Here is a 17,291-nt window from a genome sequence, read left to right as displayed (position 1 = left end):
CTGAGCAACCATGCTGGATCAGATTCTGCTGTTATCCTACTACTGACAATGTAACTTGCCTGCTGCATGTTCACATAGGGAAGTCATATCATCACCTTGTATGACAGTGGGCAGCTCTGTCTGTGTTTGTCTGCCTGCTGTTTCACCTAAAGCTCCCCCACATCATAAGATGTTGACAGAAAAATTGTAGGTGCTATGGATATCTGGCTCTTCTAATTTTGCACAGCCAGTTGGCTTTCACTCTATTGCCTTCTGCATCAACACAATCGGCTTGCTATTTTCTACTTTTTCTTCTGTTTTCTATCTCCATCCATTGCCTGTACAGTTTTGCATTCTTTATCTGCAGTGTATTTGTCCAGTTATATTTCCTTAATTTTAAAACATCATACTTCTCAATGTGATCTATAACCTCTCCCAGCAGGTGCGTCCCCCTTCTGAAGATCTGAGAAGAGAAAGACGTACTCGAATCCCACACAAACCCAACTACAGCCTTAATCTGTGGAGTGTCATGAAGAATTGTATTGGGAAAGAACTCAGCAAGATTCCCATGCCTGTGAGTACGAGAAGGGCTGCTCTGTCGATCATATCACATTGTATAATACCATGTTAACAATCAGGACTGCCATCAGGGGTTACAGTTCTATATTAGCCACTTACCTGGCTGTGATGTGTTCCCATTCTCCTCCCGTGTGTCAGTGCTGGGAAGAAGTGATTTCTTACCAGCATGTGAAGGAAGCAGTGAGGAAGGGAAACACAGCCTTGTGTGGAATAGACCCCATGGAAGCCACGGTCCCACTGCTGAAAAAAATAAAGTTAGAAACAGGTGGTGTCTGAAATCAAATTGTATTTCAATAATTTTGTGAGTGTGAGTGTGTGTGTGGATGTTGTTGGGTTTAATTGTGCACTATGTGTATATATGTGTTGCAACGTGTATCTGTGTTTTAGCTTGTCTGTCAATGTGTGTGGCAGTGTGGAATTGTGTTTTTTTTTGTATGTGCATGTTTCTAGGAAATTGTGCTCTCCACAATTTTAAAGGGTAATCCAGACGTGGACCCCTTGCTCACGGTGCCTAGAGAGATATCAGCTATGCCTCACTGATGATGCCTAACAAGGTTGAAACGATCGTCTGGGGTTGCTGTATCTCTCGTGCAGAGGGAACTTGCTGGCATTTCGGATCTGGACTGCCCGTACAGGTGGGACCAGTCTGATATGCTTCAGAGATGTTCTCTCTGCAATGGCACAAGATGAGCTAAAACCAGCTTGAGTTCTGAGCGGGGACCCACCGAAGGGCAGGCTATTTTAGCTGCTGTCCGTCCTCTGTGCACTCTTGCGACTTGTTTTTTGCTCTCCATGTTTCTAGGAAGGCATATGTATGTGCTTGTGTAAGTGCGCGCATGTTGGGGACCTTGGCTAGTGGTTTGGTCAGGTGCCCTAAGATTTCTGACAACCATGTAAACTGTGGTTGTTCTACCCATAATTTTTATGTGTTTTTTTTTTTTTTTGTGAAAAAATTTGCAATGTGGATTCTCAAGATATCTTCTTGTGGGGGCGGAGCCTAGCTTCCAGGCTGAACAGACGTGCAGAAACCAAGCTCCTGACCAAAACTGCCATTTAGGTAAAAAAAAAAATATTGAGCACGTCTTCGATCTGGAGGAAAACAAGCAAAGAGGGGACACCCGGGGGAACACTTTGACACCCGAATCAAGTTTGTCACTAACCGGGAACCCTGAAACCTTGCCGAGGCCTACCTGGGACCGAAACGGGGAGAGGCGGCCGCTCTCCTCGCTAGAGAACAGGCCTACAGACTGCTCTCACCTCCCAACTCCTACCCCCCCCCCATCTGGACCGGCGGGGGTCATCCCGGTCCAAACAGGGCGACTGGACCACAAGCTACAAAACTAGAGCCAAGAGGCCAGACCGGGAAAACCTGGTGAGCCACGCGGCACCTCAAGATGGCCGCCGCGACACAATCCCAGTGCATCCCTGCAAGCCAGACAGACCAGAGCTGGAAGGAGACCTTTGAGGCTCACTTCAACGCTATTTGCCAAGCCTTCTGGGACCGCATTGCCCAGCGTGAATCCCTGCCTACACCGCCCGAGATGGAACCCACCTGCCAGGTAGCAGCGGACTCCTGTCCATCTTCTGGGCTGGGAGCCCAACTGGAGAAACCTCCAGGCCGCAGTCCAACCACCCGCGGGGAAGACCCACGATCCAACCTCACGTCGAAGGCGGATCCACGGACAGAGGGCGCTAGCTCCCATAATAGCCCGGAGCCGTAAGGACGAGGACCCGTTCCGCTACACACAGCGTCTGCACCACGAGCAGGGCAACCCACACTCCCGCATACCGGAGAGAGGCATCGATATAGCCGACCGGGAACCAGATTTTCCACGGTGGCATGCACAGGGCATTGGCTGAGGACGGCTAATTATATACTTAACGGTCCATCTACTGAAGCCCAACACCGGTCTGGACTCTGACAAACCTAATGTGGACACTGTTAACCTATGTAAAGTATGGCTTACACACGCTCACCCACACTATAGACGGCGAGGATAACCTCCCACCATAGCTTTAGCTTTGTTATTATTATTGTTTAAGCTGACGCCCAAACCAGCTTGCTCTTAAAGCCTGAGAACACTACCTTACCTTACCTTACATGACACTAAGCTGCATACAACGTGAATAATTTTATACACTCATTTAAATATAAATTCGTGTTAACCCCTCAAATGATGCAAAGTAATGTCTTTTTCAGATTTCACTACTACGCCACATGTATCATTAAATGTACTGCAACCCTCGCATTCGCTGTTGTGGCGATGCAGGATCCACTGCAACTTTATGCACGAGCAAAAATAAAGAATAAAAAAAAAAAAAAAAAAAGATATCTTCTTGTGTACTCAACTTGTGAAGATCCCTGGGTTATTCCATTACAGGTTTTATAATGCATGTATAATGAATAGTAAACTTTTTTTCTGAGCTGTTCAGGATATATATATATATATATATATATATATATATATCTCCTGAAGTTGTAGGAGGGGTTACCCGGCTATTTAAACTCAGGCCCCCTACACCACAGGGCTGATGCTGCCTGGTTCATTTCTACTTCCGGTTCAAAGGTCATCAACACAGACTGCCTAAAACTCCAAACAAGCTGGTCTGGGCCTACTGTGGGTCCCACGCCGATCAGATCAAGTTTTTCCCTGCTCCAACAACTCCCATCCTGCTGTTCCAGCCACATGCGGTCAGAGACTCCCACGCTGATTGGTCCAAGTTCTCCCTGCTCCAACAACTCCCATCACGCTGTTCCAGCCACATGCAGTCAGAGACTCCCACGTCGATCTGACCAAGTTCTCCCTGCTCCAACAACTCCCATGACGCTGTTTCAGCCACACGCAGTCAGAGACTACTCACCTCCTCTTTAGAACTGGCTGTTTGTTCCTGCCAGTGCTATGAGACCCCTTACCGGCTTCCCAGGCCTTTTCCTGGACCAAACCTCAGTGTCCAGCAAGTCTGGGTACTTTCCAGCCGCATAGCTGACCTCTCACCTCACCGCAAGCTTCAGGGTCAAGTCGTTTGTTTCCTGTACCAGTCAAATCCACTAACCGTGAGTCTGCCTGTACGGGCCAAATCCATGAACACACAATTGTTCACATGTTTACGTTCTTACATACCGTCCATTCTGGACTTTTTCCCGTTCAGGACTTAAGTCAGTTCACCTACTCCTGCCTGCTCTTTGTTCCATTCCTATTCGTTAGTTTCTTTTCGTCAAATTTCTACCAAACTAGTCTCCAGTCTATCTCAGTTACATGCTTCCATCTAGCGGCCACCACAATCATAGTACCAATTCGTTAGTTTTACACTGTTCCCTGATACATGAAATGTCCAGGTTCTTTTTTGAAAGTTTTTAGCCTGCTACTAGTTATCCTTACACGCCCCCTGTAGTTCGGTTATCTTTGCTATATTTCTTGTTATTATTTACGATTGTGCACGGTTATGGTCAGTTTCCCATTACTAATTCAGCTCTGGTAAGCGTTTAATATTTGCTACGTATATTGCATTACCATCATGTATCGCATATGTCTTATTTTATCACTCATGGACTTGGTACTATTCTGAGGCAGTCATCAAGATCACATGTGTTACCATGTGTTATGGCCAATCTGTATACTTGCTCCCATGATAGGTATATTACTTATTTGGCGGACGACCACCTATTCGCTAAACCTTTTTTGTAACACACCACACTCCTATGTTCAGTATATGCATAGTCATGTTCCCTGGGACAAACCCTAGTGTACCAGGCTTTACCATACCATCATATGTTCCCCCTGACTCTACGTCAAAATCACATATTACGCAAAAGGTTATTTACTCATCGCTGCTATATTCTACTCAAGCAAGTTCATCATCCTAACCGACCCTTGCTATTCAGGCATAGTATCACCAAACCTACAGCAAATCCACTCCTAACTGTTCTATGTTACATCAGCCAACGCTGGCACGCAATTCCTCCGCCAGGCCGTACACAGGCCCACGCCCGGGGATCCTTAATTCCCCACACATACACACCCCTTCCCATGCTGGCACGACCATAATTAAATATTCTACCGGGATAGCTCAAAACTGCCCTCGTATTCCCTATCCCCCTATATGTATTTTAGCTACAGAAGTCACAGTACCAATTAGCGGTCACTCATGACTCTGCCTATCCCTCATTATTGTCGCAGTATTTGTTAAACACTCCCCATGGTCTCTGGTAATGGCCTAGGATCCTCACCCTACTCACTTATAGGGATATTTGATTTATGTCCTATGAATCTTGTACCCACCATCGTAGGGTCAGGATTCTAACAACTATGTCCTCAGGTTACCTATTCATATACCTATCCTCAGGTTACCTATTCATATACCAGCCTCAAGAACAACCATCCTGATTACGTGTATTTCGTTCACAGTAAGTCAAGCCCAATTCCAGTTCCAACTTGCCTCCCACCATCATTTCCATTTAGGTTCTCCAATATCTCATTCCTCTGGCAAGGAAACCACATTCTACCCCAAGCAAGTTATGTTTACCCACCTCGCTACTACCCATCACATGTCCCATTCTCAGATCTGGTATGTCAACTGGCGGCCTGGTTCCCAGCTATGCCAGTAACCAGCCTCATCATTATCAATTCCGTGAGGCCAACACCCATCTTCTACACATAGCTAACGCCTCACATCAACCTCTCCAGCTTACGAGTTAGGGCCTCACCCAGCATGGCCTCTTATATTGACTCTTTTTACAGTCCCCGAGAGGCCAACGTTCTTGCCACACCTTTCAGTGACCCCTGCCAACTAGGCCAAATCACATGAAGTCAAACAGTTGATATCCACTCTTGTTGCCTCCATACATAACATCAACGATGGACTACAGAGACTGGAATCTCCACAGGCACTGACGCACATCCCAGCCACAGGACTCCCAAATCCCTCTCATGGTTATGTTATCCTTTCAAATCCTGCCCCTAGCACATCGGTTTACATTTTTACTCCCTCGTACTTTGTGTCCCTGACCATACGCAAAGACATCTGGAAAGGTTAATTTAGTCTACTTACTGATTGCCTCCCACGATGTCTTAGAGTACAAGTCTTACTACTACGATGATCTGTACATCGTTCTATACACCAGAATCCCAGACTCAATCAGAAACTCACTATCCCAGAATTCATCCTAGCCTTCAGACTTTCGTGATGTAAGTGGCTCTACTTCTCCTCACCATAGAGAAGGTTTGCATCGACAACCTTTAGTTTTACCTCTAAGCACACCCTTTACGTCACTCAGTCGACTTCTACATCAAGCTTTCCACACACCAGTTCCACACAGGTCTGGTCACACTCCTATCTGGTATTCACGAGTGTCAGAACCTTCTGTCCGCATTAATAGACCCCGCAACACAATCACGCTGCTATAGAAGGTATTCAACCATATTAATTACCCACCCCTAGCCTCAACTCATTGATTTCCTCTAAGGAATTCTCCCAGCACTATGCAAAAGGGGTTGACCAGAGCTTGGGTGGGCAAGACAGACATTTCCTATGCCTCCAAGCTTCTACCTATTCAGCCATCCCAAGGGCATGTTCATGGCATTTTATGGAGGGATTGTCATGAATTTCCCACACGTGTAACTTTTAGAGCAAAGAGTAACCCCAAGCTGTTTGTCTTATTTGCTAACACACTATGTTGACTAACACTCAATATTAGCGAATGTCCTGCAGTCACCCGTTATCTTAGATAACTTCCTCGCGATAGAACGCCCTCACTCCGCTCTGGTTAGTATTCACAAGACGATGGCACTTTTCCTCACTATGGGTTCCACTTTCATGAACTGACCGTCTCATTTCCCAGTTACATGGACCAATGCGTCCGCACACACTGATTTCACAGCCAATTTGGTGACTTTTGGTTTTGAGATGTCTGGCCAGTTGAGACTCTCTGACAATAAAGCAGCTGGCTATACCCAGATTCCATGGCTTAATACTGCACTAACTCGCCTCATGGCATTTGGCAGATTTCTGGATTGAGCTGTCCTCTCTGATTATACATTACGAGCATACAATAGAGATTTCACCTTTACAACAAGTTTACCACCGATTACCATAATACCAATATTAGTTCACTAGTTGCCATTGCGACACTCCTCTCCTTTTTGCCCACACAATTTATAAAATCTCTCTTAACACTACAAAACTTACCTGGCTGGAATACACCATATCTTGTACCATCTTAGTACCAAACAGTTCACATCCTCTTACCAAATGTAATACGTAGGGACATAAGGACTATCCTACGGACAATAAGGCCCATCCTAGTACCAAACAGTTCACATCCTCTTACCATATGTAATACGTAGGGACATAAGGACTATCCTACGGACAATAAGGTGCCGGTCAAAATGTCAGACTCACTGGACCAAATCTCAATATGCCCCTATTTAACTGCAGGGCAAACCACTCACTACAGCTAAATTCATAATGTACCTCAGAACCCTCTTAACTAGGCGGGGACTCAACCCCAATGCCTTTTCGGGACATTCCTCCAGAATCAGGGCAGCATCAGCTGCTTCCAGACAAATGTCCCTGCTCACACCATAAACATTAGGACGCTGGAAATCCATAGTATATTACTAGATACATACCACAACCAGAGCTAGCGTTGAGTAGGACAAGCCTTTATGAATCTTGCAACGTAAAGATGTGTAATAAGGTATCTTATATAACTTTTTGCACTCTTTTATTACAGGCCTACCCGATACGTCGGTTTCGGCACACCACAACCGACTTGCTCATATATCTAACTTATCGTGTATACGGCTTTTGTCCCCGACTACAAATATATATATATATGATTTTTTTTTGTTTGTTTTTTTTCTCTAAATGAACCATTGAAAATCACCTATAACCTGTGTTAAAGGGTTACTCCAACCATCATAACCATAACAGAATGCTGTAGGTGTACTCGGGTGCCATTGTTCGGTAATGGGGCAAAGCGTTTTACAACAGTTTGCCTTTTTACTTCGTCCTGCCTGGCGCTTGGTCTCCTTTGAAGCAGAGTTTATTACATCCAGCTTCTCCAAAGCTGGTCTTACACCTCTGGCATCAAAGAAGTTAAACTCTGTATATGCAGCGTTTCACAGATACCACTGCACATACAGACTCCAGGCATCATGATCACTTCAAATCACTGAAATAGTTGTGGTGCCTAGAATAACTTGAGGATAAATAGCAACATAGTTTTACTTGTACTTTCCTCTGTATGCTGTTTCTATGCTGACTGCCAGGGACAAGTAAAGAGTTTATAATAATGATTATCAGGAAGCTAAGATAGACACTAAGTTGCAGGATAAAGTGTTTTAATATTCACTCTTCACAAATACATAATAAATATATCCGCTAAGTAAACATAATACTAAAATCCTTGGCATTTTTACTTTGATGAATTTTACTCTGTTCTGAAAAGATTCTCTATGTACAAAGATTACATTTCTGCTGGGCAGTCCTAAACCTTTTTACATTTCTTGTCTAGGTTAACTTTAACGAGCCGCTCTCCATGCTCCAGCGTCTGACAGAGGATCTGGAGTACCACACCCTGCTGGATCGGGGGGCTCAGAGCGAGAGTGCTCTCGAACAGCTTTGTCTTGTAGCAGCTTTCACCGTTTCTTCGTACTCCACCACTGTCTTCCGCACCAGCAAACCCTTCAACCCCTTGCTCGGAGAGACCTTTGAACTGGATCGAATGGAAGACAGTGGGTATCGCTCTCTCTGTGAGCAGGTGTGTTAATGGGACACTTTAGGGATAGAATAAAATTACTTGAGCCAGAGCAGTTTTCTTTGTGTCAATAAAATATGCTCTTCGGGAATTGTGACACAACCTTCATGGCTGTGTGATGTTTATGTGAAGAAGTACAATTATGATTTCAGGTCCCATATACTTGTACTGGTTTTAAATGCACAATCCATGAATACAATGTACTGACAGAATTACATGTCAATGTAGAGATCAAACAGGTTTTCAGATATTTTAGTACATTTTGTCCATTTACCCCATCTCTGTGCATTTCTGTATTCATTTGCTGTAGAACAGAACAATGGTACCGCATACTATTTTATAAACTGGGCAGAGTCAGTTAAGAACTTGGTCAATATTTCCATTGCAGTTGTACAAACATAATCAGTAGATTTATTTATGTGATCAGAATTCACTCTGTATACAATGTGTAGGCAACTGCTATTATTTGAATGAAAATGCACCAGCTTTCAGCATAATGTGGCAAACAAAATCTGCAGACTACTTTAATGCCACTTGATTAATATACAGTTGCCTGTGTGAGAAAAGAAATCTACATAGAAAAATTGCAATACCTGAAATCGCTGGATGCTTGGTGCCTGCAATAGAGTGCATCAACTGCCCCCTGCCATTGCTGTTTACCTGGCTCTTTTCTTCATGAAGCATTGTGACTCCTAGGCTGTTTGGATGTGGTGTAACATCTTGTTTTCTGGGAAACAATTTATGCAAGCACTGTCTTAAAGTTTAGACACGATTAAGTCCCAGATATCCAAGAACACTCCTGCAGTTAGCTTCAACTTATATAATGGGAGAAAATACATAAATTATATATATATATATATATCTACATAAAGTGATATTCAAAAGTTCATTCACACATGTGAGAAATAATATGTCTGTGATAATTCAGATTAAAAGTGTGGATATGATTTTCGAATAGCCTCTCTCGAGTCATGGCAACTTCCTGAAGTTTGTGTATTCAGCATTCATGTTTAAAATGAAGAGACAGGAGAAAAATAGTACACTATGCATATTGTTATACTTTTTAAATAGAAAGCATTTAAAAGGCGTATACTGCAAGCTGAGGCTCATGTGGTACAGGAATGGCGTCAAACTCTCATTCTGTACAAAGGTGACGCCAGAAACCTTTCCTTCTGGTTCTGAGCGAAGTGATCGTTCTCTCCCACGTAGCCCCAAACAACATTAAACCAGTCTGGCAGGTTCTCAGTAGAAGAAGAATAGTATACTGTGCCATGGGCTTTTTAAAGAAGGGACTCTGAAAGGAAAAGTATAATAATAATGTTAACGCATGTAGCTTAATAATTTACAAGTTATACAATATCAGTATGATAAATACCACACTACTGACTGTAATTAAAAAATATTGCGTTGACTTGTACAATATTGAGGAGCTTGCATCATTTACAGTTGAACACTTTAAGTTTAAGTTGTAGCATAGTAATAGTAATAAAAATTTATAAATTATCGAGGATAATAAAAACTATTTTAAAGTAAGATGAAAGTTAAAAATATACTTTTTCAAATCTTTCTTCATGTGTTTTCAACCATATAAATTTGATAGCACATGTAATTATAGGAAATTCAATCATTTATCTCTGAAATATCACTGGAAGAATGTGAATAATTGATAACGTATTATTCCGTTTACATTGTCACTTGGTTTGTGTATCACATGGCATACAAAGATAACTTTAAATTCTTAAATTTTTTATTTACTTAATGGATTACTCCAATTACCATGGCTTCCTCTACTTTTAGATGCGGCCATGGTGGTAGGAATCTGTATATGCACCACTTCAGCTTGAAACGTTACGCTTTCAGAGAATCTGCACTTTTGTGCTCAGGGCTAACAACTTGGGCAGTCCAGAACTGTGCAAAATTAATGTCTGTCGTCAGCGTGCACATCCCAACAGGCATAATGAGCTGTAGTGTTCACTCCGCTCATCCTTTGGGGCGATCCCTCCAGTGACTATTTATTTTAAATTTACTCCCCTACCCAGCTCAGAGCACACACCTGCACTCCGGGCAGGTAAAGCTGTAAAATAAATTGCTTCTCTACAAAAAATTTGATTGAACAATGGAGAGGGAGACTGGGGACAGGAAAGCTAGAGGAATTCAGCGAGATGAGCTTTGCAGTAGTTAATGCAATACAACTCTAAAAACATAAACTACAGTTCAGTTTTTTTGCTTTAAAGGACCACTATAGTGCCAGGAAAACAAACTTGTTTTCCTGGCACTATAGTGCCCTGAGGGTGCCCCCACCCTCAGGGTCCCACTCCCGCCGGGCTAAAGGGGAAGGAAGGGGTTAAACACTTACCTTTCTCCAGCGCCGGGCTCCCTCTGCGCTGGGGACTCTCCTCCCTCTTCTGATGTCATCGGCTGAATGCGCATGGGCAGCAAGAGCCGCGCGCGCATTCAGCCAGTCCATAGGAAAGCATTCTCAATGCTTTCCTATGGACGCTGGTGTCCTCTCACTGTGAAAATCACAGCGAGAAGCCACTAGAGGCTGGATTAACCCATATGTAAACATAGCAGTTTATCTGCAGCTATTATGTTTACAGTAAAACGGGTTAATCCTAGATGGACCTGGCACCCAGCCCACTTCATTGAACTGAAGTGGTCTGGGTGCCTATAGTGGTCCTTTAAAGGAATACTACATAACCATAACAACCAATAGCAGGAGCTTCCATCTCCAGAAGAGCCTGCGTCTGGTTAAGCTGTTATTCTCTTTTAATAATAAGCAGTCAAATGATTTGCTATCAGTTTGATTTTGTACCTGGGCACTACTCCCTGCATCTTCCCCCCTGGTACTGAGAGCAAGAAGCTTCTGCAAGGTCTTCTGAGCCAAGCCTTGCATAGTGGATGACCTATTCTAAAAAATGTATTGGTTTGTAAACAATGTGAACCATAGAGCAATGGCAATGCATACGTTTTTTTTTTTTTTTTACAGCACATTACATAAAGTATAGAGCTAGGAAAGCAATGTGAAAGAATAAGCTATGTCCTGGAGCTGTTGAGATAATGTGGGTCTTGTGCACAACTAAACCTTCTTATATCTTTAGGTCAGTCATCACCCTCCTGCAGCTGCACACCATGCTGACTCTCGTCATGGCTGGACCTTGCGACAGGAGATAAAAATTACTAGCAAATTTAGGGGAAAATATCTCTCCATCATGCCATTGGGTGAGAGAAAGATATAAGTAAGGGGGGTGGGCCAATGAGGGGAAGAGGTGGGAGTGATTTTTAATTGGCTATTGTTTCCATTTTTATAATCATATTGTTACTCCGTAGGTACCATTCACTGTATATTTCACAACTCTGGGAATCATTATACATGGAAGAAAGTGACCACAACTGTTCACAACATAATTGTTGGCAAACTGTGGATTGACCAGGTAAAATAATGCAAATCAAATCTTTTTTTACTCTTGTTTTTCTTCCACTTTTTATTTTTTTACATTTTGTTTTCTCTTATTTTTTTCCCTGCAGTCCGGAGAGATAGAGATTGTCAATCACAAGACGGGCGATAAGTGTAAACTCAAGTTTGCACCATATAGCTATTTTTCCCGAGATGTGGCTCGAAAGGTAAATTTGAGACTACCTTCTTTTAGTTTTCATTTGACATGCGACATTTGCTACATAGTTCACTTCTAAAACGGACTGAAAGAGGCTCAAGTCCATCAAGTTCAGCCCCTCACACATGGTTTCTTTTTCGAAAAAATTTAAAACAACCCAGTTTGAATCAAATTCCAATTGTGCCCCAAAATGAAGGGATACCATTCTTTGTCTTCAAAATGGTAATCTAGTTTCTTCTTGTCTTCTCCTATATATATTAATTCCAGGTGACTGGGGAGGTGATGGATGCAGCTGGCAGAGTACATTATACCCTGATGGGGACTTGGGACGAGCGCATGGAGTGTGCACCAGCATCACTTACTGGAAGTGGATCTGAGAATGGAGGCGATAAAGCTCCAGAGAGCAGGACATTGCTGTGGAGGAGGAACCCTCTTCCGTCAGTACAGGCTATCTTGAAACCCTCTGTGTACCATAACAAATGTTTGTTTTTTGGTTTTCTTTATCCCTTCTCTTTTATATTCACAGTAAAAATGCAGAATACATGTATTACTTCTCCGAGCTGGCACTTACTTTAAATGCCCTTGAAGATGGCACTGCCCCAACAGACAGTCGTCTACGGCCAGACCAACGACTTATGGAGAACGGTAACTGGGATGAGGCCAATGCTGAAAAACAGAGACTTGAAGAGAAACAAAGAAGCACAAGACGCAGAAGAGAGGCAGAAAGAGAGAGGGCTGGAGAAGAAGGTAAGTAAACTGGTATTCTAAATGTTTTTTTCCCCACAGTCGCCCTTCAAAAGCATAGAAAATTCTTAATATATGAAGTCATTGTTGATAAATTTTAACATTAAAGCTTAAGTCATTTCTTTAACATCTAAAATCATACGCATGGGCAAGTCAGGCTAAAGTAATCTCATATGTAGGAGTGCGGATAGTTCAATCTGCCGGATTGACTGCTGTGGTCGGACTGTCTTGTAACATAATAGCTATAATATTGTATTATAATAGTAATAATACTTTAAAGAGAAACTGTCACTTATAAGGATTTTTAATATTATGTTTACTTATTTATATATTTAACAGATATGTATTTGTGATATGTGAAACAAATGTAATCAATTGTAGAAAACCAAACCCATCTATCCTAGAACCAGGTGCCTTCACCTTTACTCTCTCATTCATTATTGTATGCTTTGTCCTTTGCACTGGTCAGTAAGCATTGAGAAAGCACACAGAGGAGAGTAGAAATTAAACTTTGCCTTGTTTAAATTGGATTGTTATGTAATTTGCTAAATCTTATCTATAAAGTTTAAAATAAAACCATAACGCACGTTATAGGGGATTTCGGGTGTTTTTTTTTTTTGTAAGTTCCTGACAAGTGACGTTCCTCCTTTAAATAAAGATATCAGCGCACAATCGCCCATGGCAACATCCGTGAATACAAGGATGATTTTAGATGGATATTTTAACAAAGTAATGTCCTGAATGTGGAGAGAATCAGGGGCAATTATGTCTTTGTAAATGAAATAGACAGCCTTATTCTAAAATTCTTAAACATCTCCATCATGAATATCCCGTGGTGATCAAATCAGAATACAAAGAATATTGCTATATACAGGTGTTGTGTTGTTTTACTGCCTCCACAATAACATTTGTTCTTTAAAAAGCTGTAAAGGACATGTAGTCTAGAGTATATTGTAGATGACCTTCTGTTAAAGAATACTTACTTGAAACCGTTTATAGTATTGTAGCATCGTTTCTTAACCATAAGCAGCTAATATTATTTATTTACCTAATTCTTCACTGTGATGCTCTCCTCCCAGGGTCTCCAGTAGATACATATAAGCCCATGTGGTTTGACCGAAAGATGGATCCTGTGAGCAAAGAGATGACACACATTTGCAATGGCACATACTGGGAAACCAAGGAACGTCAGGAATGGGGGAATTGCCCAGACATCTTCTGAAGAACTCTGGCAACATCTTGCTCTCTTCCCAGATTCTCTCTTGCTCCATCCTTTACTGATCCCCGTCCTCTACCTGCAGCGATGCCTTACTGACCCTAGTCCTGACTCCTCTGGACAGAGCAATGCTCTGCAGGTCCCTGGCTAATGAGGGGATAATGGAGTGTGACACTCTGTAGGTCTTGCAGGGTTTATATGTCACTATAAACATTAACAGTGGTTTTTCACCATTGCTTCACATGAGGAACATATCTCACTGTATGCACATACTCATCACTTGGGGATGTATACCATTAAGCATCCAAAGGACCATAAAATGACACCTACTCCTAAATGGCAATTTGCCTTGCAATATATTCCCCCAGTGTCAAAAATATGTTCCCAAAATTACCTTATCAAAAAGGACATCATGAATAGAGGTATTTCTTAGGAGTCTAACTTTTTTATTTTTTTTTTCAATTTTTCCCAGACCTGCAGAGCATAGTGCGTCCCCTTAGCCCTCTGAACCATCTCACAGCCCCCACTCTGAGCACTAGGGTGGGTGGGGGTGTTGTCTGCCTTATGTTTGAGTTAATTTCTTTGTGATTTTTGTGTTGTGTGAATACATTTTGTGAAAGAGAGGGTGTTAACATTTTTGAAGACCTTTGGTATGATTTCTTTACTTTTTGTTTTTTTCTTCCCCCTTTTTTATTTTTTTTGTGGTGCACAATTGAGGATTTGCTGTCAAGACAATTATAGATAATCCTAAATTGAGTGTGTATGTATGTCTGTGTATGTATGTGTGTGAATATTATATATACATATATGTGTGTGTGTATATACAATATACACACACGCAAACCTATATATACACACATAATGTATGTGTGTATAAATTTTCATTTCTCCTATCGCTCTACCTCTCAATGCGTGTCTCTCCCCTTCTCTAAATCTCTGTGCAAATACTAAATTAAATAAAAATCATATGACACATTAAACGGATTCTTTTTCTTTTTCTTTTTTACCCCACAACTGTTTATTTTAGTATTGTACCGACCCCCTAAAAATTTTACTGTTCTTATGAACTTCTCCGTATTAATATTCATTACATTACAGATCTAAATCAAGGGTAAGGCAACGTGATTTGTAAATTTAGTACAAATTTACTTTTATATGTAACCCACAATGCAAAAACTATTTATATTCGATCACTATACACACAACTAAGCAGCAAAAAAAAGTCAAAAGCTGGTCACTTTTCTGAAATCCGCAAAAGCAAAGTTAACTACAATAACATGTAGCTCACACAAAAGTGTATTCCTCAAAACAAAAACAAATCCGTATAGGATAGTGTACTTATGTTTTATTTAGTCAATGTAAAAATATTAAATATACTAACAAATTTCAAACTCTTATGTAGAAGAGATAAATAGCTCTTTGTTTTGAAGTGTAAGTTTATGTTTTCCATCCACTCACGGGGACTAAATGCAGATGATGATCAGTCACTATGTAGGGCAAACTGCTGAAAGGCTTCAATGGTGTTATATTTTAATTCTGGGGTCTTCGAATAGCACATAAATAAGGATACCTACTTACAAATGATGTGGTATTATTATTATTAAGTGGTGGTAGAGGTATTATCCCCACCACAAGGTATATCCTGATCATAGCTGCAGACAAATCACCCTTAAAAGTGTACTTAGAATAAAATGGTATTTTTTAAGTCAATATTTGTTTTTATAAACTTATTTCAACGTTTATGCATCTATTATTATATTTGAGTTTTTAGATGTATTTGATAGGCAGGAGACCTTAGGATTGTTGATCCACACCTACCATAAGATTTTAAACATTTTGTTTGGGAACATAGGGAATCAATACATTTTAAGATTGTCACAGTTCCACCTTATTTATTGAAAAAGTGCAATCAATGGTCACACGATTTTTTGATCCTGGGTTAGTTTTCCCCAACTTGAATTATTTATGGCTTGTGGGTTTAGGTAACCTTTGGTATAGTCAGGAAATGCAATACTATGTTTGAATTATTCTGTAATTAAAATGAACAATTATATATTTGTAAGGTGTGAAAATTAAATGTGAAAATTGTCACCATGCAACGTGGCTCCTTCATCTTAGCTCCCTGTCTTTCTTTTGCATCTGGTACTAAGCATAGAAAAATAAATACAGAGAAGAGGAGAAATGAGCCAATCCATATTATTAAGAATTGCCTGGAACAGAAGGCAAATTTCAAATTTATGGCCAATGCAGCTGAACTGGAAAAAAGTATCAAAGTCAGCTATGCTTCCAATCCCGGTGTTTTTGGTCTAAAATTTTAAATTAATTTTAAAATTCCCAACAATCGTATACTTGCCAGAGAAGTGACAGTGCCCTTTTAATGAATGCAGTACTGTTACTTATGGCTATGCACATCTCGTTTAGGAGGATAACAAAGGGTAACTGTTTTATTAAAACATTTTAAACAGAAACTTTTTGGTTATATAGAAAGCGAAAAGCACAGTTTTTATTTTTTTTCTGTTTGATCCACTTTAATACTAATAAACAGAATTACTTATATGTGTAATAACTATATATGTAAAAAAAAAAAAAAAAAAAAACCAGAAATTTTGGAAATCTTTTATTTTGTGAAACAAAATATGGAAATTCTCAGAAAAAAAAAACAGAGGGGAGTACACATACAAAGTAAAAGTTATTTTGTTATGTTTAGTACATAAGACACAGTGTGTATAAAAGTATTAAGCGCAAAATAAAAGTACAGCTTACTCAGTAAATGATAAACTATTTTTCGTTACAAATGGAACTACAATGTATAGATATGTTAAAAACATAGGAACTATAAAAAACGTTTTTGCCAGTACATGAAAACAAGCAACCACCCCCCCAGAAAATCAAAGAAACCATCAACATAAGAAAATTGAGAAAATGATTTGTCTAATCCAGCACTCCTTTCCATTAAAGAGACACTTCAAATGCCTAAAACATTTGCTTTCTGAAGTGGTTTAGGCATGTTTAGGAGGTCCCCATTCATAAGGCACTTTAGCTGCCATGCTGCCAGCCAGTAGGGCTTCCTCTGAGTACTCAGTACTATATAGTTCTCTAGTACAGTGGTTCCCAACCCAGTCCTCAAGTACCCCTCAACAGTCCAGGAAAGAAAAAAAAACACTTAAAACACAACTGGGTAATCCCTAAATTCTAGACCCGTTAGGGGGTACTTGATGACTGGGTTAGGAACCCCTGCTCTAGTAGTCAGTTTTCTCATAGGAAAGCATTGGCCAATACTTGCATGTGAGAAGAATCTGATTTTAATTTTAATCTCATTAAGTATTTTTAATGTCTTAATTACACCTCTGGCATGCAAAGATGTTTGTCATTCTGGTAGCATTTTTGTAAAAGCATAGAA

The 17,291-nt window shown here is 40.8% G+C and overlaps 1 protein-coding gene across 2 annotated transcripts in view; it reads left to right on the top strand.

The window, feature by feature from the left end:
• Positions 1–14,871, top strand: part of OSBP (oxysterol binding protein) — a 72,887-nt gene extending 58,016 nt beyond the window's left edge. The window contains exons 7-14 of one of the 2 annotated variants that reach the window (XM_063434775.1): positions 422–553; positions 8,075–8,320; positions 11,419–11,539; positions 11,648–11,751; positions 11,846–11,941; positions 12,199–12,368; positions 12,458–12,678; positions 13,755–14,871. In XM_063434775.1, coding sequence (XP_063290845.1) covers positions 422–553; positions 8,075–8,320; positions 11,419–11,539; positions 11,648–11,751; positions 11,846–11,941; positions 12,199–12,368; positions 12,458–12,678; positions 13,755–13,897 — 1,233 coding nt within the window. In that variant the 3' untranslated portion in view covers positions 13,898–14,871. Of the gene's footprint in view, positions 1–418; positions 554–8,074; positions 8,321–11,418; positions 11,540–11,647; positions 11,752–11,845; positions 11,942–12,198; positions 12,369–12,457; positions 12,679–13,754 lie in introns of both variants that reach the window. The other variant, XM_063434774.1, reaches the window with a different exon arrangement.
• Positions 14,872–17,291: the final 2,420 nt, after the last annotated feature.

Source organism: Pelobates fuscus, chromosome 10 (genome assembly GCF_036172605.1).
Source record: "Pelobates fuscus isolate aPelFus1 chromosome 10, aPelFus1.pri, whole genome shotgun sequence".
Taxonomy (NCBI): Eukaryota; Metazoa; Chordata; class Amphibia; order Anura; family Pelobatidae; genus Pelobates; species Pelobates fuscus.
The sequence above is the reverse complement of the archived record's forward strand: the minus strand, read 5'-3'. Positions and strand labels throughout refer to the sequence as shown.